This window comes from Dermacentor variabilis, chromosome 5 (genome assembly GCF_050947875.1).
Source record: "Dermacentor variabilis isolate Ectoservices chromosome 5, ASM5094787v1, whole genome shotgun sequence".
Lineage (NCBI taxonomy): Eukaryota > Metazoa > Arthropoda > Arachnida > Ixodida > Ixodidae > Dermacentor > Dermacentor variabilis.
This window is the reverse complement of record NC_134572.1, coordinates 168,854,852-168,881,333: the sequence shown is the minus strand read 5'-3', so window position 1 is coordinate 168,881,333 and position 26,482 is coordinate 168,854,852. Positions and strand designations below refer to the sequence as shown.

General features: G+C 46.0%; 1 protein-coding gene across 1 annotated transcript in view; it reads right to left on the bottom strand.

Annotated features, from left to right (window-relative positions):
• Window positions 1-321: 321 nt before the first annotated feature.
• The window catches only part of LOC142583705 (phospholipid-transporting ATPase ABCA3-like), a 74,623-nt gene continuing 48,462 nt past the window's right edge, over window positions 322-26,482 (bottom strand). The window contains exon 12 of the mRNA XM_075694191.1: window positions 322-634. Coding sequence (XP_075550306.1) covers window positions 329-634 — 306 coding nt within the window. The 3' untranslated portion in view covers window positions 322-328. The remainder of the gene's footprint in view (window positions 635-26,482) is intronic.

Below are 26,482 nucleotides of genomic sequence, written 5' to 3'. Positions count from 1 at the left end.
TGATTGTCCAAAGTCACTACAATGTGACAACATTCATTGTATATTGCCTTAATAGAGTTTTATGATAACATCGTATTACATATGTCGAAAATAAACTCTTGATTTGATTTTATGCGATCGTGCTTCAATAAGCATAGCCAAAAGACTAGTCCAGCCGTCTTTCTATAGTAGTAGGCTAAAAAAAGTTGGTTTATTAAATGTGAACACCCAATTCTTTAAGATTGTTTCCTTGCCCGGGAAGTGTGACTCGCGCTTCGAGACTAGCTACCCTTTGGCATTGACGTTTAGTCGCCAGTGCCTAAGGAAACACAAAGAGGCAGCCAAAGCTTTATTTTTTGTCCGTCGGGTACGCGTAGCGACTGGGGTATGCCGACCGTGGCCGCGGGCCAGCGTAGAGCTCCCCAGCACCGCCAGCAGCGGCGAGGCCGGGCACGGGCGAGGCGGGCGACATGAGAAGCGAGGGCAAAGGTGTCGACGGTGCCTCCACCAGGCGGCGGTAGAAGGCGCACTGCAGCACAGTGGTGGCCAGCACCCGGCAGTCGGACAGGCCTAGCGAGCGCCGCAGGCCGTCGAGGGCGTCGACCAGCAGCTCCCAGTCGACCGAGTCGTCCATGACGCGGAATCTCACGTACGACTGCATCGAGAAGGTGCGCCAAATCAGACATTTCTTGCTTGGTGGGCAAGGGGCAAGATATCTTCGGCGAAATGCCACAACCTAGGAAATATGAAAAGTACTCGCCCCATTTCTTGTTTAAAGCTGACAGGCGAAGACCGACCGACCTGTCAGCTCATCTTTGACAGGTCTCCCTAAAAGAGCCATCGTGGTAAATACAGTTTCTTGAAAAAATACTGGCTGTATGTTGCCCGCTTGGTCGATGTGGGTAAAGTTGAAGCGAGAAAGTATATAACTAACCCGAAAAACAGAATGATGACATAAATTAAGATATCTAATGAGGCTTTGTGTATAGCAGCGATGTTATTGTTATCCGCCATGGTGGCTTAGTTGCTAAAGGGTTGCACCTTAGCAACAGGTGGTGGTTTCAATCGCAAAACACCGGGGTTACGTTTCGGTTGGACCGAAGTGCCAAAGGGCTCAGGGAAAGTATAACGGGTGCATGTTAAAGAACCTTAGATGATAAAAATATAATGTGCGTCGTGCCGCATAATTCCACAGTTGTTTACGAAAGCAGACCCCCAGAATTGCTATCACACACACACACACACACACACACACACACACACACACACACACACACACACACACACACACACACACACACACACACACACACACACACACACACGCGCGCACGCGCACACACACACACACACACACACACACACACACACACGCGCGCACGCGCACACGCACGCACGCACGCACGCACACACGCACACACGCACACACACACTGTCAAGATTGGGGGCTCAATCCCATCGCTCGTGATCCGTTGTCAAGATTGGAGTCCGGCATGAATTCGAAGGTAGCTGGCCCATGCCGTCGTCCAACTTATCCGCGCTGAGGACGTTGATGAAGGGAAGCACTGCTTCTCATCGAGAACGAGGAATATGGGTTTATTTACAGTATTTATATCAGTCTAACATGACTGTTTGAGAAAGTACATCAGTCTAACATGACTGCTTGAGAGAAGTGCCTGAGTCCAACATGACTGCTTAAGAAAAGTGTGTCGAGCATCCGCACAACAGCAGTTTTTAAACACTCGGTGCTTCCGTGATACAAGGTGACGCGAACGTTCGTTTAGTCATCGCAAACTAGCCGGCTCTCCGCAGGACGGTTTACACACACACACATGCACACACACACGTGTTCACGGTCCGAAACCGACACCCCACGAATTTAGTAGAACTCGGAGCCATTCCGGGTAGCGTGTTGTCTTGCGTCTTGGTCGGTGCGTGGGAAGGAGCCTCCGTCGGCGTTCCCGCGGCAGCTCCCCCGCCCGTAGGAGATCAGGTCCGCGTTGTCGTGTTGCGCACGAAGCCTGCTTGGTCAAACTCCTTCAGTCACAACGCATCCTAGCTGAAGCGACGGAGAGTGGAGGATGCGCGTATTGATACCGGCACAAAGTCGACTTAGCCACGCCGTGGCTAGAGGTTGGCGGCGGCATTCCAAGATGAGGTTGCCACCGCTGGCGTAACTGGCTGGCAAACTTGCACTGCAGCTGGTCGGTCTTAACAACACACACACACAAACACACACACACACACACACACACACACACACACACACACACACACACACACACACACACACACACACACACACACACACACACACACACACACACACACACACACACACACACACACACACACACACACACACACACACACACACACACAAGGCCATTAGAAGTCATTTATTGAATATATCGTTACAAGCGTTTAAAAATATTCAAAATACTCTCCTTTTGCGTCGATACATCCGCTCCAACGAGACTTGAAGTTCTTAAATGCGTTGCGGTAGTCTTTCTCAGGAGTAGCCTGATTTGCTGTGGTGCTAGCAGCTTTGATCCCGTCTACTGTACCAAGATGCTTGGCTTTCATGGGTGTTTTGAGGCGTGGAAAAAGAAAAAAGTTGGTGGGAGCCGAGTCCGGGCTGTACGAGGGCTGGGGGATCGTTTACACCCTTGCTCTAACCAGGTAGTCGGTGACGGTGAAGGCACTGTGGGCCGGCGCATTATGGTGGTGCAACTTCCAGTTTTCTGCAACGTCCAGCCGGATGCGTTGAACCCTGCGCTTTAGTCTTTTGAGGACTTCCGTGGATGTTAAGAAAACGATTAGTACGACCTTGATCTTTGATTTGCTCATGCTAGCTTTTTTCTGACGAGGGGACGAGTGCTTGCGCCACTCCGATGATTGCCTTATGGTCTCCAAGGTCATATTCAAATACCCAAGTCTCGTCACTTGTAATGACGTTGTTCAATAATTTTCGATCACGTTTGCACACATCGAGGTTTTCTTGGCACGTTTCAACGCAGCGTGACTTTTGGTCGTCAGTGAGCACTTTGAAACCATTTTTGCGCACACCTTCCGCATGCCGATATCGTTTGTAAAGATTTCATGAACTTGAGTTTTTGGAATGTTTAACATGTCGGCGATTAAAGAAACACTTAATCGTTGGTCTGAGTTCAACAGTTCCCTTACTCACGTCACATTGTCAGCCGTGGTGGTTGTGGATGGCCGTCCGGCGTGGTCCTCGTCGTCGACCTCTTCCCGGGCCTCCAAAAAGGTGTTGTGCCACCGAAACCCTCGCCAATCTGACAGGGCATGTTCATTGTAAGCAGTCTTGAGAATAGTAACAGTTTTGGCAGCAGGCTTGCCAAGTTTCCCGCGAAACTTGATCGCAAATGTTTGCTCAAGAATAAAAAACAACTCATGGACAGGCCCGTCAGCTCATGGAAAGCTCGCAGCATACTGAACGACGGAGCCCCGCTGCTTAGCTGAGTTCCCCCATTTCAATCGGTTAGACCCCACTCCTACGCACAGTCGCGTCACAATAAATTCACTGGCATTACATTCAGGACAGATCTTGTATAACAGACCGTGTTACGGTGGAAAAAGAGGACAAGGTTGTCAGCGGTGAAGACGATGAATTGGCAACAGCATCTCGGGATTCTGGGCTGCTGTATATATACGCATCGTGTAAATACATCATGTAAATAGTTTTATACCCATGACATTTTGTGGACGTGCGAGGTACGCGTGGTCACCGTCGACAACCTCGTCCTCTTTTTCCGCCGAAAGAAAATATATATATACATATATAAGTTTATATATATAAGTTTATATATATAATAACGAATTATAAATGACATAATGAAATGATAAATTAATTGAAATGAAAGTGGATGAAAAAACAACTTCCCGCCGGTGGGGAACGATCTCGAATCCGGGAACATTGATGCCTTCAGGTAGCATTTGTGGGTTTATTGGCCGGTTGCCTTCAAACCCTCAAAATAAATAAGGTTTTCGTGATGCCTGTGGCAGAAAGGATGTTGCACGTCCGCCGCCAAGGTCTGCGCATATAGTAACATAGTATACGACAAAAGCGTAAACTCGAGCCTTTTCGCGGCCGAGCTACGGAGGTTCGCCGATTCCGCCAGGTGGCAGGGCAGATCAAAAAATGTTGCTGGGGCTGTGGACGTGGCTCACAGTGGCTCGCACTGGGGCTCAACACCCCTTCGGCCATGGTCATAGCGTTGCTCACTAAACTCTATGGCCACGGCAATAGCATGATTGACGATGGCGTGATTTTTATGGCGTGGTGCTGGCGTAGCTCACGCCGTGCGAACACCCCGTCATCCCTGTAGCTGTGGCTTGCATATCTATAAAATGGGTCTGATACGGCGATCGCTCCTGGGTTTGTCTTCTGGCAGCTGCCCCTGCTGCTTTGTTGCCGCCGCTTCTTGGTAAGACCCAAGTTTGTTCTTTTAACGCGATAGCGTTAAGGAGCTCGTGTCGCAGAAAAGCCGGTGTCGTCGGCGTCGGCGTCCGCGGCGTTGGCCGTGAGCGATAAATCACGGCAGGCACTTCATAAATAAAAAGCAACTTCCAAGATGGGCTGGGTGGGAATCGAACCAGGGTCTCCGGAGGGTGAGACGGAGACGCTACCACTGAGCCACGAGTTCGATGCTTGAAAGCGGTACAAACGCGCTTCTAGTGAACGCGGTGTTGTCTTAAAAACTTGCCGTAGAAAGTTATACTGCGGTGTATTTGTAAATACTGCTATGGTTGAATTGTGTTTTGAAGTATGCTGTTTGTTTTTCCGCCGAAAGCCTGTGTTTTGTAAGGATGTCTTATGTATTGTGTAAAAAATATTGAATGTGTGTTCTATTATGTAATGCTCTTTCTTGATTTTTGTAGCCTGTGGTGCCGCCTGTCATCCGGGTGGCGTGGCCTCGTCAGGCAAAGTATGCCTTTTGCCACGTCACCCTGGACAACCTTTTCGTTGTCTTAAATAAATTCTGAATGAATGAATGAATGAATATCGGTAATTATGAGCATGTAACTTACAGAAGTCGCATTTACACGAGTAGCGAAGTACGTTTCCGCTACATTTCTTCTGCGCTTACCGCACACGCAGAGCCATCTTGCGGAAAACACAGAAGACCCCCTCCTCTCAATGTACGGCGCTGCCCCGACAGGTGGCGCGCCATGCGCGCATTGGGGCTGTGCGCGGACCGGTGCCAGGCGCGTCGCGGCCCCGACTCCCTCTCCCCTGACGACGCTTCGCCGAGCTCCCACGCGGGTTGCAGAATCAAGCGCCGTTCCTTTCTTTAGATTACTATCTATCTGTCTGTGCCGATCACGACGTTTGGCTGGCGTAGATCGTTTCCCCCTCCGAGACACCGAGTTCTTTGGTTCGTTCCGTTTGCTCAGGCGCACGTTTCGTTGCCGCGCCGAACGCTGCGTTGCTCGACGCTCTCCGTGTGATAGGTGGGCGTAAAGTCCGATGCGGGGCGCCTCGTAAGTGATCCCTGCGCCGTAGCGCATTGTCTTACATCCCTTGGCGGGTCGATGGGAACGCTGTCGCGTTCCACTCTTCAAGGCGAAGCTTAAGCGTCCTTCAATTTTTGAATGTGTTAAACCTTTTGTATTCCGTTACGACGCTCGCTATTCTGTAACCTGTGAATGTGCGGTAGAGCGTTGTTAACATTGTTTCATCGTGGGAATGTGTCGCGATGTGAAATTTGGCTTAACAATTATTTCCTTCCTCGCACTTGTGAAAATTTAACGCTTGTTGAGTCGCTTGCGTTTGCGCAAAGTTTCTACTGGGGACGTTTCTCAGCGTGATGTTACGCTTCCTTGGGAATTAACACAATTAAAATTTTTTGGGAATTAACAGTGAAAGCGGAGGACCGCTGTAACTTTGTTGCTATGTTAGCTAAAGTAATGGCATTTGTCCTTTTGAATATCCGTTCCGACGTGGATACGCAGGCTTGGCGTCGCCGTTTGTTTTTGCGTAGGCGTCCCTCAGAAAAGTTTAAATTTTTTTTGTTGCGACAACTGTGCCTGAATGCTTTGGGGAATGAGCAGTGTAATTTGACTTGTCGGAACAGGCGGTTGCAGAGCAGGGAGAGGAGCCGTCAAGGTAAATACACCTGGTAGCGAAGCTTCCACAGGAGCCCATACGTTCAAAACATGGCGGTCCATCTGCAGTTCATGGGGCTTAGCGCCATCTGTATGTGGTGGGAACACTTCCGGCGGAATAAAAAATAATGTGACACCATGTCCGTTAAAAGCAGAAGTGACGTTATTTTGTTTTCGAAGGCGCGAAATTTGTTTTTTTTTGGCCTGCTTTTTGAGCTATATATTCATATGCCCCGCCATTCGACATGATGGGCGTTTCGAGCTTTCAGCGCGGAAAGCGATGCAGGAAAAGCCAGCCGTGCAGTTGTCGAAATCGCACCCCTGCACAGAAGATACTTTCGTTGGAGGCCGACTAAAGCTTTAGGTGTAGAGTTCTGATCCTATCGTTGGACGCCAAGCTCATCGGCCGGCGCAGTCCCACGAAAACTACACAATTATCTGGCGGTCGTAACTCACTACCTTTGACCGAACAGATTAAGAAGAGATGAAGGTACCCGCGTCACCAAATTCAGACAAACTTCGACTAGCAAGAAAGCACAAACTGTGAGGGGGCCGTATTTCAACAGGTAAACATTACGAGTGCGCCTTTCTGCCCATTGCAAGACGTGCATTGCATTGCGAGTGATAGTGGCGTCAACGCCTCCTGTAATGACTGGCGCGAAAATAAATGCATTTATTAATAACAGTAAAATTGAATAAACTTGTATTCTCTTAACTCGTCACGAATATATAAAATTGACCAGGAATTTTAGTTTCGTTGAATGAATCTAACTGTGCCTCGCTTGAATTAAAAAACGCTTTTTTCTTTCCCAATGTTTGTTCCCTCCAAACATAGTCGCGCTTCAATCACTGCTCCCATAACCCCCCTTGCTGATGTCGGTGGCAATCTGTACTGAACCGCTTTTCGCCTGAAGCTTCGCAACCTATTTGGATCGACCTTGGAGCCATGATCAAAAATCTGTTTTGTAAGGTCATGCCGCCGGGAGGTGTTGGCGACGGCAAGTACTGCTGTGTGAAATGGTGTGGGAACAACGGCAGGACACAGAGGCAGACTGGCATTAGGTTCTTCTGGCTGCCACGGGATGACAGGTGGTCTTTTATGACAGGTGGTCCTTAGTTGTTTCTTGGAGCTGTAACTTGTTACCCTCATCAGCTAGCTCTTCCTTACGGCGTTAATCATTGTGCACACGTACTCGTTTTTTGCCCCGTGATGTAAATCGTCGAAAGCTTTCACACTACAGGACGCACATTAACTGCAAGCATCTAACACAGTTACATTGAAGCTATACACCTTATAAATGTTGCTCTACTTATCGAACTTCCAGATTTGGCCAGCTACTTTAGTTTAGTCGTGTGTACTTTTACAATTCTGTCACGAGCTAAAACTGCACTAAGCGGGCACTTTTCGGCTTGATATTTAATATTAATAGCATTGTGCTCGGTACTTCTGTCTGCAAAGGTCATTGTTACTAACCTTTCCAGAGATAATGCCCAGAAAGATATGTAAAGCATGACTCCTTTGCCAACCAATATTTTATCCCCAGGGCAAGGATATGGCTGCAGTATGCCGGGCGAGAGGACCTTCTTTCAAAGCCAGCTTCAGCAGTGAGCAATAGATATTGCGTGTGCAGTCAACACTTCGCAGCACACTGCTTTATGGACCCTGGCCGGACAAAACTGACGAAAAGTGCAGTTCCTACTGCGTCTACTGCGTGTGTCTCTCTCATGTGTTTTATTGTTTAACCAAAGGTTGTCCTGTTGGCGCAATGTTAGAGCCGCCAACATCCTTATGGATGTGATCTTTTCATGTTTAACATATTTAAACCCTGTGAGCATATTTAGCTCCCCTCCCCCCCCCCCGCGAACACGTTGGCGCAGGGTAACTTAATTTTGTAAGGTTATGTATTCTATATGTGTTCACATATTTTTACAGGAAGTAGTGTCATCTGTGCCTAATAGGTTCACAAACCTTAATGATTGGTCCTAAGCTTGTTTTTGACTATGGCACAAGCCACATTCTTCTAAGTGTTGATGCAGTTACTAAACTCTCAGTACACCTGCTAAATGATGTGTGTCCATTTTAGTGTGCGTTTTGTTGTTTGACAAGGTTATGCTGGCCCAAGTGGCGCGATGTTCCGAGCCACCAACCTCCTTGTCGATGTGCTGTATTTTCATGTTTAACACACTGAATCTCTGTGAACATATGTACATTGCCACTGAATGCTCTGTGCTTTGTTCTACACTGCATTGGTATTTTGTCTTGTCCAGTCCTGTCATCGGGTCGATCTGGGATGTGTCGCCAGTGAAATGTTTAACAGCATGATCGACGAGTGGTCCTGGACAGTCCGGGTTAGTGACTGCAGTGCAGCTTTCCTGCCTATGAAGACAGTGATGGATCATGGCATGTCAAGGTAACATTGTTTTCGTATGCAGACCAATCTGCAGCATTGCATGCAATGTTTTGTAGTGTTAATTCAGCAGTTTGCAACTGCACGTGTGTACTGTGCACCAGTTTCGTGTGTGTCTGCTTTAGCTTTCTGACCGATCTGTTCTTTAACTACCAAACACAATTTGTTTGCATTGACTGCCCTGTGTTTGTGCAGACTCCATGGGCATGAGTAGACTTTGGTGGGATGAGGCTGTCATAATAACCCAGTCTGCTCCTGCATGCTTCTTTGGAGGCACTGTCTATATGGCCACTGAATTTGGTCATCTGGTCTGATCACAGTGCATGGAATAACCTATTTGGTATACTTGAGCGTCGTCTATTTCGACTTTCTATTATTTTAAAGAGGTTGCCTGCCAGACATGAGATGTACATTGAGACTTGTGTTTTCCTCACCCTTTCTATTCCGTTATTTTCTCCTGACTCTTCACAAAACTTTCACCCTTATTGTCTTGGTGTGGCGATACCGGCTGTTTTGTGACACCCATTAATGATGTGTAGTGGTAGGGCCGCCATACCTCACGCAAAAGTTTTTGCAGGCAGAACCACTGTCACTTCAAGAAGCAGGTCCGCCTCTTCAGGCACTCGCAGAATGTGGCCTTGTGTCGGACTTGATGGTAAGGAGCCCCTATCAGTCTTGGTGCTCGATGCAGCAATTGCATGCATGGCGACCATGTAAATAGAAAAGTTCGTGACAATGGCAACTTCGGGATTTATGTGGTTTACAGATTTCCAAGCATGAAGCTCATGCACAAGTGCTTCACAGCCTTTACACACTGCAGAGCCTCTGGATTGTGTTGCAGAGCATGCAGAAATCCTGACACATGGTAAGAAGTATTCATTTCATACCCACTGCAGCATGTTTAACTCGGGTATTTCTGTGGCAATTGCTGGAACAGCTGTAGGAGACGACAATGAAAACCAATATCCTGCGGAGTGCCTGCAATATCTGCAGCAATTTCTAACTGTATGCGACAACAATGAAAGCCAAAGTCCTGTGCCGTGCGTGGAATCTCTGCAGCATTCTCCAACTGTATGCGATGACAATGAAAACCAAGGTCCTGTGGAGTGTGTGGAATCTCTGGAGCATTCTTCGACTGTACGCGACGGCAATGATAACCAAAGTCCTGTGGAGTGTGTGGAATGTCTGCAGCATTCTTCTACTGTACGCGACGGCAACGACAACCAATGTCCTATGGAGTGCTTGGAATCTCTGCATTATTCTCCATCTGATGGTGAGAGGTGTTATTTTTACTCCCAGCTGCTTATGTGCCTAATCTTTTTTTTTCCTTTGCAGAACCACATCCGAGGGAGAAACACGAGAGCCGGAGCCCTTTAGAAGCTGTGGCAAAGACTTCATGCACTGCACTTAACGGTGAGAGATTATTTCTTGCTGCCAGTTGCTTCCATGTCTGATTGTCCTTTTTTTTTCTTGTAGTGGTATTGCAGAACCAGCTCCATGTGCCAGCTACAAAAGGCGAAGTACAGGTCCCTGGGAACCATCTTGTAAGTATAACTACCTGACTACATTTACTTTGTAGCATAAATAAGGAATAGTCATGGACATCATTACTTCATGCACATTGTTAACTGACCTGACGAATACCAGTTTTGCATGTTGTTAACTGCATCACAAAATTCCAGCTGTAAAGTTTTGCCTTTCTTGGCCTTCAGTCAATGTGTTGTGCAAAGCAACTTGACAGTCAGTGTGCGAGAACAGAATACACTATAGACAAAGCAGCAGCTGCATCGAGAAAGTTTGCAGGTGTGGTGTAATAATGAAGGGAAACGCCTCTTTTGGAAATGCCTCGGGATGCTAGACTTAAATCTCTTATCACATAGTGTGTTTAAATGTCCTTTGTAGCAGGTGACAGAAAATATTTGAAATGTTTTTTTTTCTCAATAAATGCATGCCAGCAGCTTACTGTACAATGTGCAGAAGGTTCATGAACTGGTAACATGCCTAATTAATAAAGTATTTGGGGAAAAGTAGCAGGGACCTGGCTTTGTCAGTCCACTGTGATGTTTGGAATGAGGGATTCTGGTCGCTGTATGTGACAAGCATAAATTGCTGCGTCATATGTGATACAGCATGAGTTGGTTATGTGTTTCGTTAGACAGGAGCAGAGCTTAGCTGTCGCAAAACAAATTTGGTGGTGAAATTTGCATTGTTAGGCAACTTCTTATTAGGCTCGTTATTGTGATCACTGTAGGAAAGAAATAAATTCTATGCTCGACATAACAAGAGTGCAACCATGCTCCATGAACAAAAGACAACATCCTAAATAAAAAATAATAGAGGGACAAAATATTTCTTAAGCTTGCATGAAATTTTCATATCTGGTGGGTCGATATTTCAGCTGCTATAACCATAATGATTTCAATATAGGACAGGTTATCTTTTGCATGGAAGGTGAGCTTTTGTTAGCGTTAATCCATGACACTGCCCCCGCTACAGGTTCTTTCGAGGTTTTGCATGTGCACTTTTTGTTTTCGTGATTTTCACCCGATATATTGCACATTCAGCCAATCTTATTGTGATCTCAATATGTGCAAGAATGCATGAAGCCGGTTGTGTGGAGCACACAATATCTGAGCACAGGTTACACAAGAGAGCAAACTTGTGCTATAAAGGGTAAACGAAATTCGTCTGATTCACCTGAACCAGTTCACGACAGGATGCACCCTGCCGTTTGTTTCAGCGGAGAAGCAATGGCGCCCTCTGAATCAGGTCGTTCGTTTGAAAAGGTGCAGAGACGATTCATGATTTTGCTGCGCCTTCTGTGCTGTCGGTGCCAACTTGCTATAGACGTACAGGTGTGAAGCAGCAAATGACAGGGTGCACGCATGCAAGCCCCGCTTATGCACGTTTGCTGTGTCTGCACAGGCGCAGGGTATATTTGCACCTTTGTAGCTGATCATGCTTGTGTTTCAGGACCTCTCAAGCTTATGCACTTGATGTCACGTTCTGTCACACCAATGTTCGTCTGCACTGTAGAAATTTTGGAACTTCTCATGCGCTGTTCTCAACTGGTTCACTGCAGTGCAAGCGAATTGTACAAACCTAATAACTCATGTTCAGTAGTGCATTGTACTTTCATTTATTGCTAAACATTTATTTCCTTTTTGTTTCTTTTTCAATCTAGCTTCTGTAAGCATCTCCGCTACGCTCGCTACAAAGCACACCCGTCGACCAAAGCACATCATCATGCGGCTTCAAGGGCAGGTCTCCAAATATAAGAAGACAATTGCCAGGCTGCAGAAACGACAGGTGAGGACTCCCCTCACAGTTGAAGCACTCGGTGCCATGCGCGCTCATGTCACAGATGAAATGTTTGAGCTGCTAAAAAGCCATGCTAAGCTTAACGAAAAAGGCAAAGGAAGACGGTTTGCCCAGTGAATAAAGAAATTTCTACTGCACTTGCATTATCGTGGGTCACGAGCATATCAGTATTTGCCTGGATTTCTAACTTTGCACACTGAACGCTCTATCCGGAGGTGGCTCTGTAACATGAAAATGACACCTGGAATAATTCCGGGGATAATGCCATCTATTTTGTTGGCAACTAGATCGTGGTGTGAGCGGGATTGTGTCTGTTCCCTGATATTTGACGAGATGATGCTGAAAAAAATTTGGCCTATGATTCAACCCAAGATCTTGTGCAAGGATTCACTGACAATGGTGTTGAGCACACTTCAGCCGTTGCAGACCGAGCCATGGTTGTTCTGCTCTCTGAAATAGCTAAGAGATGGCTTCAGCCAGTTGCCTACACAACTGGCCATGCATCAACACCATCGTCGCAACTGTGTTGCCTGATAATGTCCCTTATTAAACAACTAAAGGAGATTGGAATAACTGTCCAAGCCACCATATGTGACCAGGGAGTTTGCAATTTGAGCTTAGCTCGACAGCTTGGCGTGTCTGTGGGGCAACCGTTTTTCACTGTTGACGGAGATTGTATATTCTTCATCTTTGATGTACCACATCTTGAGAAAACAACGGGAAACAACCTGCAAATGCGCAAGCTGCACATTGAAAATTAGGTTGTTAACTGGGCGCACATAACTGAATTGCACCATTCGAAACATGAGCTGCGGCTTAGATTGGCGCCAAAGTTAACAGAGAGATATATCTATTAGAAACCATTCAACAATATGAAAGTCAAATGGGCAACACAGGTATTGAGTGCATAAGTTTCCATCGCCATTACGGCACTTGTATACGTCAAAGGACTTCCGGACACTGCGCTTTGCACAGCGAATTTTTGCGACAAAATGGATAAACTTTTCGATGCCTTGAACAGCTTCATCCCAAAAAGAAATCCTCAAAAAATGCGTTACGCAATCAGGAAAGGGCAATCTGAGGTAGTAGACTTTCTTGAGGCCACCATTCATTGGGTTACTACTTGGAAGTTTGAAGGAAGACGGTAACCACAGACAATTACTGGTTGGCAAGTGACTATAAAAGCAATTCTTTTGCTATGGGATGAGCTTTCAAAGAAGTGCGGCTTCAGCTTCCTCCTTACGAGGTGGCTACAACAGGACCCTTTGGAAAATATGTTCGGCTGTATTAGGCAGAGACAGTGGTGCAACACGAATCCCACTGTCCCCCACTTTATGTGTGGTCTAAAAAATTATGGTCCAGAAAATCATGAAACTTTCAGACAAAGGAAATGTTGAAGGGGACAAGCCTGTCCTTCTTCAAGAGCTGTCCCCGTTTTCGTTGCGGAGCTGTTCGCTTGCCGATCATGTACAGCCTTCTCGTCCGGGGGACTTTCCTCCACTTCAAGATATACACACGCTTGCTTCACTGAAGGAATCTCACATAGTTGATGATTCAGCTTTGTACTGTGTCGCTGGATTACTCACAGAAAAGTTTCTTGAAAAGTGTGAAAAGGGTTGCCACTATTCAGGAACTCTCAAGGATGAGCAAGATGACACAACACAACCACATAAGTACTTTATGTTATTGAAGTCTTATAATGTCCCTGGTAAATTGTGTGGGAATTTTACTGTTCCACCTGACAGAGCCTTTGAAATGTTCCACAGGAGATGGAATCCCTCTTTCTTTCCACTGTTGAAAGTGTAGCACAGTGGCATAGTGTCTGCTCCTTTTGTATAACTAGCTATCATGCATAACGTTTCAATTCTGTTCGGCAGGCTGTCGAGAAAAATTCTTAAGGATGTTCTGCCTTATACGCTTATGTTGGCTTGTTCGTTTAATTAATCGTAACCTGGATAAAGTTAGATTTTAGTCCTCACTTTCTGGCTTGCAGCTTGACAAGTTCAAGGCGTAATCCTTGATTTGGGGCAGGTTCGTACACAACAGAAAGTGTGTCTGTGCTTTCTCTCGGTGCGTTAGTCGTGAGGCAGATTTCTTTGCGTCTTTGGGGAGTGTTAACATGCAAATGGGCGACAACTTGACAAGCTTCGTTGGCAAGCATTTTGAATGTTCGAGCATATGCCACCTTCCTTTCCACTGTTGAAAGTGTAGCGCACTGGCATAGTGCCTGCTCCGTTTCGTATGGCAAGCTATTCTGCATAACGTTCCAATTCTGTTCAGAAGGGTGTCGAGAAAAATACCTAAGGATGTTATGCCGCATACGCTTATGTTGGCATGTTCGTTTCAATAATTGTAGCCTATAAAGTTCGATTTTAGTCCCTTACTGGCTTGCAGCTTGACAAGTTAGAGGTGAGATTCTTGATTTGGGGCAGGTTCGCACATAACAAAGTGTCTCCTTGCACTCGGTGCATTAGTCGTGAGGCAGATTTCTTTCATTGAGTCTTTGGGAGTGTTAACTTGGAAATGGACGACGACTTAAAGCTTCACTGGCCAAACGGCAAAAGCAACGGGTGTCAACAGTGATCAGAGATGTGCTGCGACACGAGGCAAATGTGACACTGCAGGAGCTAAATTTGAGTTCCTTGTGACAGAATTGTAAACGAGTGTTTTTGTAATAAATAATTGCAATATCTTACTGTTTGGACGAGCTACAAATTGCTAGATATTTTACGTTATTTTCACGTAGTGTGATAAAACCTAATCTGTGTGCCACTTTTTTCCCTTTGTTATGGTTAAGCAGGTGAGAACTGTGTAGGCTTACACATCGCTGGCTTTTCTACTTGTAGTACTTTGTCTGTACGCGATCGTACTGTGTCGCATGTGCATGCTTGCTGACTGCTGTGGCTGAAAGCTTTGGTGAACTGTACAGCTACAATCATTTCGGATAAACTGTAGTTGCATTTAGCTGCTCATTATTTGCATGAAAATGGTTCGATGTGTGTCACTTTCTCTTGTCAAGCAACTCATCTTATTTTGTTACTTTTTCCTATAAGTACAGGACAAGGACAATTTGATTTTTATAGCCCATTTTGACTTCAAATGCATTCTCCACTTTGTTGCAGATTTATTGTATATGTGTACTTTTTCATTATCCAGTCATGTATAACATTATTCGGTTGTGTTATTCTGCTTATGCAACAGTTTATTGCCACCATGCCAATAATTCGTTTTCTTATGGCTTGCTTTCTGCAAGATATATGTCTTCGTGTATAGTCTTGGGTATGCTGTCTTGCTTATTGTTCTTCACAATAAAATATTGTGCTGTATTTTCATGTGTGTATGCACCTTCATTGCACTGAACTAAATTTCAGCGTGCCTTTGAAGCATATTTCGCACTATAAAGCTGTACTCCCTCATTACCACTTGCTGCAATTGTGTTGTTACAGTTGAAATTGTGTGCGTAAAGACACGCACAGTTTCGTGCGCTGGTCGTCGCAAAATATGAACAGCCATGCAAACGACTTCATTAAACTACCCGATGAATGCAACGTAAGTAAACCGAAACTGAAATCAAGGCCTCCGAGATTCGAAAGTGCGGCGGCCATCTTGGAGGCTGGTGCGTTTCGCCGATTCCGCTTGGTGCGCTGACAGCCAAAGTCGGCCGCAGGTGCCTATGGGAGTGTCCGCTCTTGTCGTATACTATGTTACTCTATGGTCTGTGAGTGGTGGCGCTCGCTAACACTCCCAGGGTTCTACAAGGAAACAAATACGCAAGAAAATGGACGGGGAAACGGCGCCGCGGTAGCTAAATTGGTAGAGCAACGCACATGAAATGCGAAGGTTGTGGGATCGTTCACCCCCTGCGGCAAGTTCTTTTATCCACTTTCATTTTCATTATTTATAATTTCTTTATTTCATTTATAAAGCGCAAGTAATATTTCTCCTATGTTGTCCTTGCTGTCGGTGTTTGTTGGCTTTTTATGAAGCTTTTACAGAAGTGATATCCAATACTTGACAGCACGCCATATGCATACCGTGTATACCATTCTCCTAATGAACTGAGCACTGCTCTGTCCCCATTTTATCAGTACCGTTTACTCCGTCCCATCATTAGCGCTATATTCTGAGTGGGAAAAGGCGATGCAGTCAGCGAAGGCTTTTCGAGGCTAGTCGGTGACACACGTAGTCCGTACTAAGGTCCCCTTGCATTTTCACGTTAGGTCGTTTTGCCGCTGAACACAAGTTAGCCTCCGTTCATTCGGACGCAGCGGCTGCATTGCTATAGCAACGATGTATAGTGCATTTAAAGTTTTATATTGCAATAAATGGTGTGGCTAACCAGGGAGAGTATATTAAGCCAAAGAAAACAGTGAGAGAGACCGGCCGCGCAAGAAAAGGAGCCACGAACACATTGTAGAAAATATTCATCCTGTGATATCCAGCTAAGCTTCCCTGACTTTCGACATTTCGGTCATGAAATGGCAATTAAGTTCATCATAGACGCACAGCATGTAAAAAAGCAAGCATTCCTCGAGCACTTATTTACCCTTTTGAGGAGTTTGTTCTGTGACTGGCGATAACACCAAGCGCTTTACGTGATGTATACGAAATACACTACTCTTTACTACAATTAAAAGTGCCCGGCGGACTAGAAATGAAGTTCAGAAGGACAGACTGCTGGGCTAGTTTTTCAAATGCCTCACCGTCGACCCAAGCATCTTCATCTCACTCGCTGCTGTCGCCTCGTGCTGCTCACGTTCACAGTCGTTCTGCTTCACTGTCGTTCTGCCTCTGAAACTCTTGAGTTTCATAGGCAGGCTCGAGTATACAGGGAGGCTCTCTTCCTTCGTGTACATTAGGTCACACACCGGAACCGGGCACACGCACCCTGGTTGGGATGTTTACGTATCCCACACACCACAACAGAAGTTCTGTGGCAACAGGCGTTGCAGTCCCTCAGAACTGTGTCCCGAAGAAGCGCACCGGCAGCGGGAATTCAATCCACGCGGCGGGAGATGTCCTTCTTGCATAAGTAAGCAAGGTACTTAGCAAGGGTCCTAAGTTCGTCTTTAGTGCTGTGTCATGTCATTTTTCTTTCGTCGTACATGTGCTTCTGCTCAACTCTGTAAATAATGCATACCAACTAGCCTACCTGCGTGTCCTTTTGAAATTCGCTGTGCTCGTTCGGTTATGCTGAGGGAGGACGCCGAGGAACGTCGACGCTCAGCGCAGGAGCGGACGCCTGAGAGCTCATCACAAACTATTAAGGTAGAAAGCACGTTTGATGATTAGATATGCCACGTGAGGCATTTTTGTAAGTTTGTTCATTCGGGTTCAATCACGCAAAAGCGGCAAGGACTATGCTGCCCCAGCAACATAATATTAAGAAATGGAAAGTTAAAGCAGTGAAATCTGCGTTAGAGTCTGTACAAAAAAGCGGTTTCGTCTAAAAAGTTCAACAAGTCAGTGAAATGCACTAGCGAATCATCTCTCAGTATCGAGGCGGGGTGTAAAGGTATGTGTAAATTATAGAGAGTCTGTAAAAGCTTCCGTCTCTGTATTCGAGTATGTGGGCATGTCATAATATTGTGCATTAATGTAAGTGGCTCGTGGCACTTCTCGTAAGTTGGCAGGTTTTCGCTTCGAAGTACAAAATTGTGTCATGTGTGTATGCCCAATTAGAAGTCAACATAGGATCACCTTATAAAAGCGTTGCTAGTGACTGCAGGACTTTCACTCACAAAGGAGGGTTTTGTTGCGCGTGACTTGTTGTTTGTGAAAGTCTGATTCTAGTTTCCACTTTGATGCGAGAGCCTTAGGAATCTCTCGGATGCTGTCTTTGTATAGACATGTTGTGTGCGTTATGCTTTTGAGTGCTGCCATGAGCGTGCATCAATCAGCTGCTTCATTCCCTGGTATCCAAACATGGCTTGGGACCCAGCAGAATTGTATGCTTCTTCCGTATGCATTAAAGGTCGCCATGTTTAGGATATCGCCCAGCAGAGCTTCACACACGGAGTTTAGAGCTTTAAGTGCATTTAACGAGTCAGTGTAAATGGCAGCATTCTTCTGCTTGTCGTTGGTAATTTCTTTTACTGCCGTCCATATCGCATAAACTTCGGTGGTAAAAACTGAAGAAAAGTCATTTATCCGAATGTTACTTTCCCAAATTTTCCTTACGATTCCGACACCCACTTATCTTGTGTTTTGAAACAGTCAGTGTAAAATTCGGTGTAGTTTCTATACTTTTCTTGAACAGCTCAGAACTCTTGTATTGTGCCTTCATGTGGAATGCCTTCTTTCTTTATGTGTGTTACTGTTCGATCACATGACTGTAAAATTGCCCCACAGGGGCAATCTTGCTGGATTTTCAGCAACCTGCAGGACCTCATGAGGAAATTGAAAGCCTGACAGTATTCCTCGTGTCGCAAGACAAGTGGCCGAATCACGTTAGGTTTTTTGTGTAGTGTAACCGTGATCTGAATTTTACAGTGTCGTAGCATATATGTTGTGGCGATGATCGGGTTCCCAGTACATAGGAGAGTGTATGTAGTGCTCTGTGGTGTTATAAGGAAGGCTCATTTAAGTCAATGTGTAAACATTGGACAAGCGGTGCTCTGTAGACACCGCGTAAGGCGATATATTGAAGTGGATCAAGTCGTTTAATGTAAGACTTCCTAGCTGCACCATAAACTACACTACCGTAGTAGGGAATGCTACGCACAAGGGCCCGGTATAGAGGTAAAAGGCATGTTCGGTCAGCTCTCCTGTGCTTCCGCGGTAATACTTTGAGAATATTTACTGCCTTATTTGCCTTGATTTTTGTTCTGTTAATGTGAGCCAGGAAGTTCATTTTTTTTTTGTCAAAAGTTACTCCTAAAAGTTTAGAGTCTTAATTGACCAGCAACGTTGTACCATCGAATGTCAGAACTGGATTGCAGTGTAATCCTCGCTTTTGGGAGGACAGAACTAACAGTTTTGTGTGTTGAAAAACGCAAACCATTTTTGTCAGCCCGATGTGGGAGATTATTTATCGTTATCTGTAGTTGTCTTTCGCAGGCGGGTAGATTCGAAGCGCGGCAAGCCACTTGGAAATCGTCGACATATATTCAGTACATAATAGAGGATGAAATGAGTTTATCCATAGACTTCATTTTGACATTTTGACATAACCTTGTGGAAAGCCACTTTCTTGTGTAAATGTGCGTGAAAGTATCGTGTCGATACGCACTTTAAATGTTGCATTAGACATGAAATCAGATAGACAGTTTAGCATACTGCCGTGAATTCCCAGGTTAGCCAGGTGTCTCAAAATTCCATATCTCTACGTGGTATCGCACGCTTTTCGCAATCGAAGCAAACCGCGAGGCAGTGTTTCTGCAGAAACGTGCCACGTATTTCATATTCTAGTCGCACGGAGACGGTCAGTGGTGATGCAGTCCTTTTTGTATACGCACTGCTGAATGTCTATTACGCTTCTTGATTCAAGGATGAATGTCAGTATTCTGTTTATGATGCTCTCATAGGATTTGACTAGACAACTTTTAGTGGAATGTGTCTGTAACTGCTTGGAGATGTTGCGGTTTCACCAGATTTTAGAAAAGGCACTACTACTACATTTTTTCAATTTCTAGGCCTGACCCCAGACTCCCGTATCTTGTTGAAAAGTTTAAGAAGTGCTTCTACCGATGCTCGAGATAAGTGTGGGCAGCATTGTGTAATGGATACGGCCAAGTCCTGTTGCCACTTTTTTACGGGCAGAAAGAACTCTATTCAATTCCTGTATTGTGAGGAGGTCATCATGCAATTTGAAGCGCCAGTGGTGGGCAGTCGGTTTCTACGCAGACTCTTCATATTATAAGAATCTATTTGAGTAGTTTGCTAAGTTGGAGGCGTTGTGAAAGTGTTCACCTAATCATCTGGCCTTTCCCTGCAGTGTTTTTGCCCTTAGACATGCAAGTAGTGGCATTGTGCATGATGAGTACTGTCCTTTAAATTTACTCACCTGGTCCCACATTCATTTTGATGTTACCGTACTATTAATTGAAGATATGTATATTTGCCATGACGATTTCTCCGCCTTACTTCGAATAAATCGCGCTTTGGCTTCGGCCTGTTCGAAGTTTATAAAGTTGCTATACGTGGGGTACCCGTAGGATTCCCGAAGCCTAAATTTTGTTCTATTTGAGCTTCAGTACATTCCTTTGTCCACCAAGGATTTAGCTTTTTCGCACAATACCGGATGACTGAGGTACTGCCTTTTCTGCCGCTGAGATTACGACCTTAATGAATCAATATTTTGTTAAGTTATTGACTGTTTAGTTCTGGCGAAAGACAACTTCCAGTTTCGCATTCTCCATAAAAACCGGCCAGTCAGCGAACTGTAGTTTCCACCGGTGTGGCCTAGTGCCTAATGTTGGTGGTGATGATAAGAGTTTGAGGACAGCCAGCAAGTGATCACTACCATATGACGTGTGTAGGGCTTCCAGTTTAAGATCATTAAAAAGAGATGGTGAGAAAAAGCTAAATCCAAATAACTAAAAGTGCGAGAAGTCGGTGAAAAGTAGGTCGGTGCACCTGAGTTTAAAAGGCGGATACCATTAGACAGAATAAAATCTTCAACGAGTTGCCTTCTTTGGTCAGCTTTGACACTGCCCCAAAGAGCACAATGAGTATTAAAATCTCACACTAATACAAATGGCTCCTGTGTTTTATCTGTTAAATTTACTAAGTGGGGTGGAATATACGGTGAACAAATGGGGATGGTCTTGTGAGGCAGAATGGTGACAGCTACGGCATCTAAAGATGTATTCAAATGAACATTTCGGGTAAGAGTACCACCTTGCACGACTATGGCGACTTCTCCTGACAAACGGCTAGAGTGTTGGCGGTCCCTTCGGACAACGGTAATCCTTTAAGGATTTGAGTGTTCTTGGGCTCTAGGTTTGTTTCTTGAAGGCAGAACGGCCCGGCGAGAACTTAGTTATTATGTATTTTATGTCACCTAAATTATGTATCAGACCTCTACAGTTGCAATGGATGATGAGAGCCATTGTAAAGCAAATAAAAATGTTTACATATATGTGTGTGGGCTAGAATGTGATAGGTGACGTGTAAGAAGCGATAGCTAGTCTAATCGAGGACGGTAACCGTTCAGGTTACCTGGGCCTTTCTTGGCGTCGTTACAAGAAGTTCGTCTTTTTTAGTGCACTCTAGGGATCGCTGTTTATTCTTTGGCGTCGACGAAGCCGTGGTTTTTGGGTGGACCTCCATAACCTTCTCCGAGGCGCTGGAGGACCGATTACTAGCCTTTGAGGCGCGTCTCAGGCGTCGAAGTTCGATTAAGTCTTGCGCTATGCGACACAGCAGTCTGTGGGCCCGCCTTGGATGATGATGAAGCAGCACTGGCCGCTACCAGCAAGGGGGCGGATGGTGATACTACGGAGCCACTTGCAGTGACCCCTGTAGACCCCTGGAACCGATGTGATGCTGCCCCCTGCATCGCCACACTGGCATAGCTCGTTTGAGATAAGTGAGTTTCTTCCTTGCTTCATAGGAAGAGATTTTCTTTCCCCGTGAGTGCAATTATGTTTTTCCATTTCCTCCGGAAAGGACAAGATCGCTAGTAAGCAGCATCATCTCCTTTGCAGTCTGACCAATGCGGAGGAGCATTAGAGTTCTCCGATAGGTGATCATTGGCATTACATTTTGCGCATGTTGCTTTACGTCTGCATGATTGTCACGCATGTCTGAGCCTTTGACACTTGAAGCACCGTCTCGGATTCGGCATGTAGGGCCTAACGTTCATCTCTGCATAATCTGCTTTCAGTAAACTGGAAGAGTGCTGGTGCCAAAAATAAGTATCACATGTTTGGTTGGGATTTGTTCGTCGTTTCTTCTGATTCTTATTCTCTGGACTTTCATTACGTTTTGTTCTTGGAAACCCTCGAGGAGTACTTCGTTGGTTAAGGTAAGGAAGTCTTCTTCTCAGATCACACCCCTGCTTGTATTCAGTGATTGGTGTGGTTAGATCTTCACTTTCACGACGCCAATGCTGGTGAGATCAGAGATCTTTTCCACTTCATCTTTCTTTTAAATTCGAGGAGAACGTCCCCACTTGTCATTTTAGCTTGGTAGCCTTCTCAGATTTCTTCTTTTAGGCATTTGGCTCGAATAAATGGCAGAGTTGGCGTATTGCGTTGGTTTCTTCGCTGTACAAGACATGACAACGTACGAATGTGCCTGTATTTACTCGAAATGTTAATTCGAAAGATACTTTGATGCGACCTCTTTTCAGAGGCCGGTCTGGAAGGCAGGGGATAGCTTCTGCTATAACTAGTTTTAAAAGTCGGCGGCGGTGGTATCCACCCACCACCAAGCCGAACAAGGGGACGCTGTAGGTTCCGAGAAATCTGCAGACCCCATCTACGCACTGCCACTATAACCTAATGTACATACCCAAGATTAGATACAATACACACGGTTAACCCTCGCCGCCAGGAAATTAGGAAGAAGTAAAAAGAAGACAGAAAAGAAGAAACAGCGAGACAGAAAGCAAAAGAGTGAAGAGAAAGACAGGAAGAGGCGACTGCCGGTTTCCTCCAGGTAGGTCGGTATGGAGGTGCCGTCTATGTGAAGGAGAGGCCATAAAGATGTGTTGCCTCCGCCGGGGGGGGGGGTCTTAAAGGTCCGAGCACCCGGCATCGGCTCAATCCCCAGCATCCTCCTCTGCCCAGACGCGGCTAAGCTAGGCACGGCTACAAGTGGGAGGGTCCAACCCTCATGTGTTCGGGTACGTGGTGTCGCAAGATACTAAACGCCCCTGCGGGATCATTTTTGGAACGTATAGACTACGTAACTGAGCGCAATATGGGGTGATGGAATAACGACGATGGTGTGACCATGGAATCGGGACGCTGCAGTTACGACGGTATGCATGACGGTAGGACCGTGACAACTACCGTATTACGACGATGTTCAGACGACGACTGCATCACGACCATGTCTTGACGACGGTCGTGTCAAGACGATGGTGTGACGACAATGTGGTGCCAATGCTGCACTGGTGCCTATGCTAAAGCGATTACAATGGTATGACGACAATGGCTTGACGACATATAGTTGACGAAGGTGGAATCAGGACGACGGCGTCACGAGAATGAGTTGACAATAGGGCAATCGCAAAGATAAAAGTGACGCTAATGGAACGACCACGATGGCATAAATGCACTTTGTGAGAACGATGCGATGTCGTCAATGGCACGACGATGATGAAATGATGACGTAGGTATTACGATGACGGCGCGAATATGGCGTGGTAACGACGATATGACAATGTTGTGATAGCAGCAGAACAAAAAAAGATGCCAGAAAGTTGATATTACAACAAAAGAACGTTCACCATGTGATAAAGTCAATGAATGTTATGTTGGTGTTGGAGCTCTCGTCTGTGCTCACGTGCATTACCTGCCGCCACGGACAGCCTTATTTTCACCATACCTGGTGTTTACTTGCACAATGTCTAGTACCCTCCAAATAGGACACCTTAATTCGTATTATACCCGGTGCTTGCACCATGTCCGGTGGCTTTTCTAGCTGTACTATCTCCGGGATGAGCGCATATCTTCTCGGAGGTCAAGAAAAACGAGGCGTCCTTGCTCGTGACTGCGCTTTGGCTCCTAAATCTTATATAAAGTAACCTAAGCTTGCCACAGCGTCTTCTTTCGCAGTATGCTCATATTGAAACAATTTGCAGCTCTATTTATTTGTTTTATTTCATTTGCATTCTTATGGAACTTCACGCACTTTCTCGGGGTGCTGTATATATGTATACACACAGAAATATAATTCCCATACATATGATTTATCAATGTCTATGTGTATATAAGCGTTTTCCCGCCATCCCAGGTCCGCTGGGTAGTTCGTGGTCGAACAGGTACCGCGTCGGGCTGCTGTGCTACAGGAACAGGTTTCGAAAGAACCATCAGGCCAACTTGAGTCGCTGAGTATGTGGCAATGTGTGCATATGTGTCGTCCTTCAACGAAGCTTTCATGCCGACGTGGGTGACTGCAAGATGCGGTACTGGATAGGTACCGCTCTTCGAAGAAACTTTTTGACGCCAACATGCAGCACAGGATGTGCGCCAGTTGGCCTGACTTCGTATTAAATGGAACTTTTTTGACGCCAGCTTGGGTCACTGGGGACGTGCCATCAGGTGTGCGCCGCTCTTCAGTGAAGGTCTTTGACGCCAACTTGGGTAACTAGCATTTGCGAATTGGAACTGGCCGCTCGACATTGATGAAAAGAAAAATCACCGCCACTTCCAGTCCGAGAAGATGGTCGAAGTGCAAAGCTGTGTTGTTACACTGAGTGCTACACCTTACAAGTCAAACTTCGTAAGCAGTCTATATCTTAAATGTTTTGTTTGCCATTCTTTCACCTCATATTCCCTTGTACGCGCTTCGCGTGGTGAGCATGCTTTAGGAGTGCGCCGATGTGTTTCCACGTCTCGGCCGCGCAGCTCGGGTCGACCTCCCGGCGCTGCCGATGTATTTCCGCGTCTCGGGCGCGCACTTTGGTATCGGCCTCTCGGCGTTACCGTTTGAATTCGGCAACTCTGGCGGGCAGCTCGGGGTCGGCCCTACGACGACGAGGCCGTTCATGAGCCAACTCTCACTGACGCTTGCGGTAACGCAACTTCTTTATCAGGAGCACGCACTACTGGTGGTGTTTCCATAGTTGTAGCTGGGATGGAATGTGCGGAATTACTAATCCAAAGCTCTATATATTGGTTGCAAGGCCCACCACTGAAGATGCGGGAACTGCAATCGTTGGATTGGCTTGATGATTGACGTGGCTGCCGGCAATTTTTGCGCCAGAAAGAAGTGTTGGCAGCCACGCGCTCCTAGTATCGCGTTTCATTCGCTGGGCCCCGTTGGATGGCCACAAATCGCCAGCATAACATTTGTTTCTTCCGTGGCAGGGTGGCATCAATGCTCGATAAATTCTATGCCGATCTGGCTCGATGGCCGAAAGTGCACCGTGTGACAACAGCATAAGATTAGCGTATAAGATAGCATTCTTACAGGGAGAAAGGGGTCACTCCAACCCCTTTCCCTTCGCTGAGCTCTTCTTTTCCTCTCCCGCTAGGTCATGTGGCGCCTTAACGAAGTCCGACAACGACGGCACAGGGTCCACATAAACAGCTTCGCTTTGAACGTTCCCCTAAATTGCTGAATTCCCTAAAGTACCACTCCATAAAGTTTCCCTAAAGTGTTGACTGGAATCTAACTCCTGTGACAAGCGTTCCTCAAAAACAGGAACCGGAAGATTTATCACGCTGCGCTACAAATGCTCTGGTTATGTGCCGCTTTACAATGAACGTCTTTCAAGCCAACGTTTTGTCAAGCTGCGCAATCATTGCACTAGGCATGTGATGTTCCTAAGTGAACCTCTCGCCAACTGGTCATGGAAGTTCGAACTGAGTATGTGCCAAGAGGCGTGCGGCAAGTGAGGGACCAATCCTCATCGTTAGCAGGCACCGGTGCGCCACGGTTTTTCAGCAGCGCCACCACATGGCGCAGCGTGCCTTGGGGTGCCTGGACGTCACGCTTCTCCGGACAGGGTGATGACACATCTCGTTTCGCCGCCATGTTGTATCGCAAGACAAAGGCGCGCTACGACAGAACGCAGATTTAGACTGTGCGCTGCTCGCTAACAGTGTAAGTTTTCTTTATTTTTACGATGACGTGCATTGTAATATTTACATCTCACCTTAGAAACGCAGGTTGAATGCTTACCGTGAAGCAGTACCAGGATAAGTTTCGAGCCCAGCAGATTAGTTTTTGCACTGCTTACGCTAACAATTTTGTTTCAAGCACAACGTTGACGTATATGGTGTACACGGAATGCTTTTGAGGTTGTCCTTCAAAAAGACAGACGCACCATTTGACCGTAAAACTTTAGTTGCGTCATGCCGTGAAAAGATATAGGTAAGGACAATGTAAATAAATACGGCAGCGTTACCGATAACTGAAGGTACTGTATTCATCGAGATAGAAATCGTGCCCGTGAATGGCAAGAATTATATGGAGCACGCGGTCAGAAACAGCTTTACATTAGCAGAGGCACATTATACGAGTGTAAGAAAGCAAGCCCGAGGTCGGGGTTTTGATCACGGCCGTGGCTGCCGAACTTCAAACCGGGCGTATTGGGCAGACGCTCGTGTACTTAGGTGCACGTTAAAGAACGCCAGGTGGCGGAAATTATTTTGAAGTTCCTCAAGATGCATAATAATCAGATCGTGGTTTTGTCTCGTAAAACCGCAGAATTTATTCTGTTTAATAAGTGAAAAGCAAAAGCACCATATATATAGTGTCTAAATGTTTCGCTGAATAACACATTTGCCTTAGTTCTGTTATGCAACGACCCATGATAAGCATAGCAATTTGAGAAAAAGAAACTTAGTGGCACATCTGAGTAAATAATTAAGGGAAAATTAGAAATGCACTCAATCGTAGTAATTGCTGCAAAGGAAACCTATACGGCTTCCCTGAAAGAAAAGTCTCGCAGTTGAAGAAAATTCATCCTGGTACGGAACTCGAACCCAGGGCCACCGCTTTTCTGGGGCAGCCGTCTACCA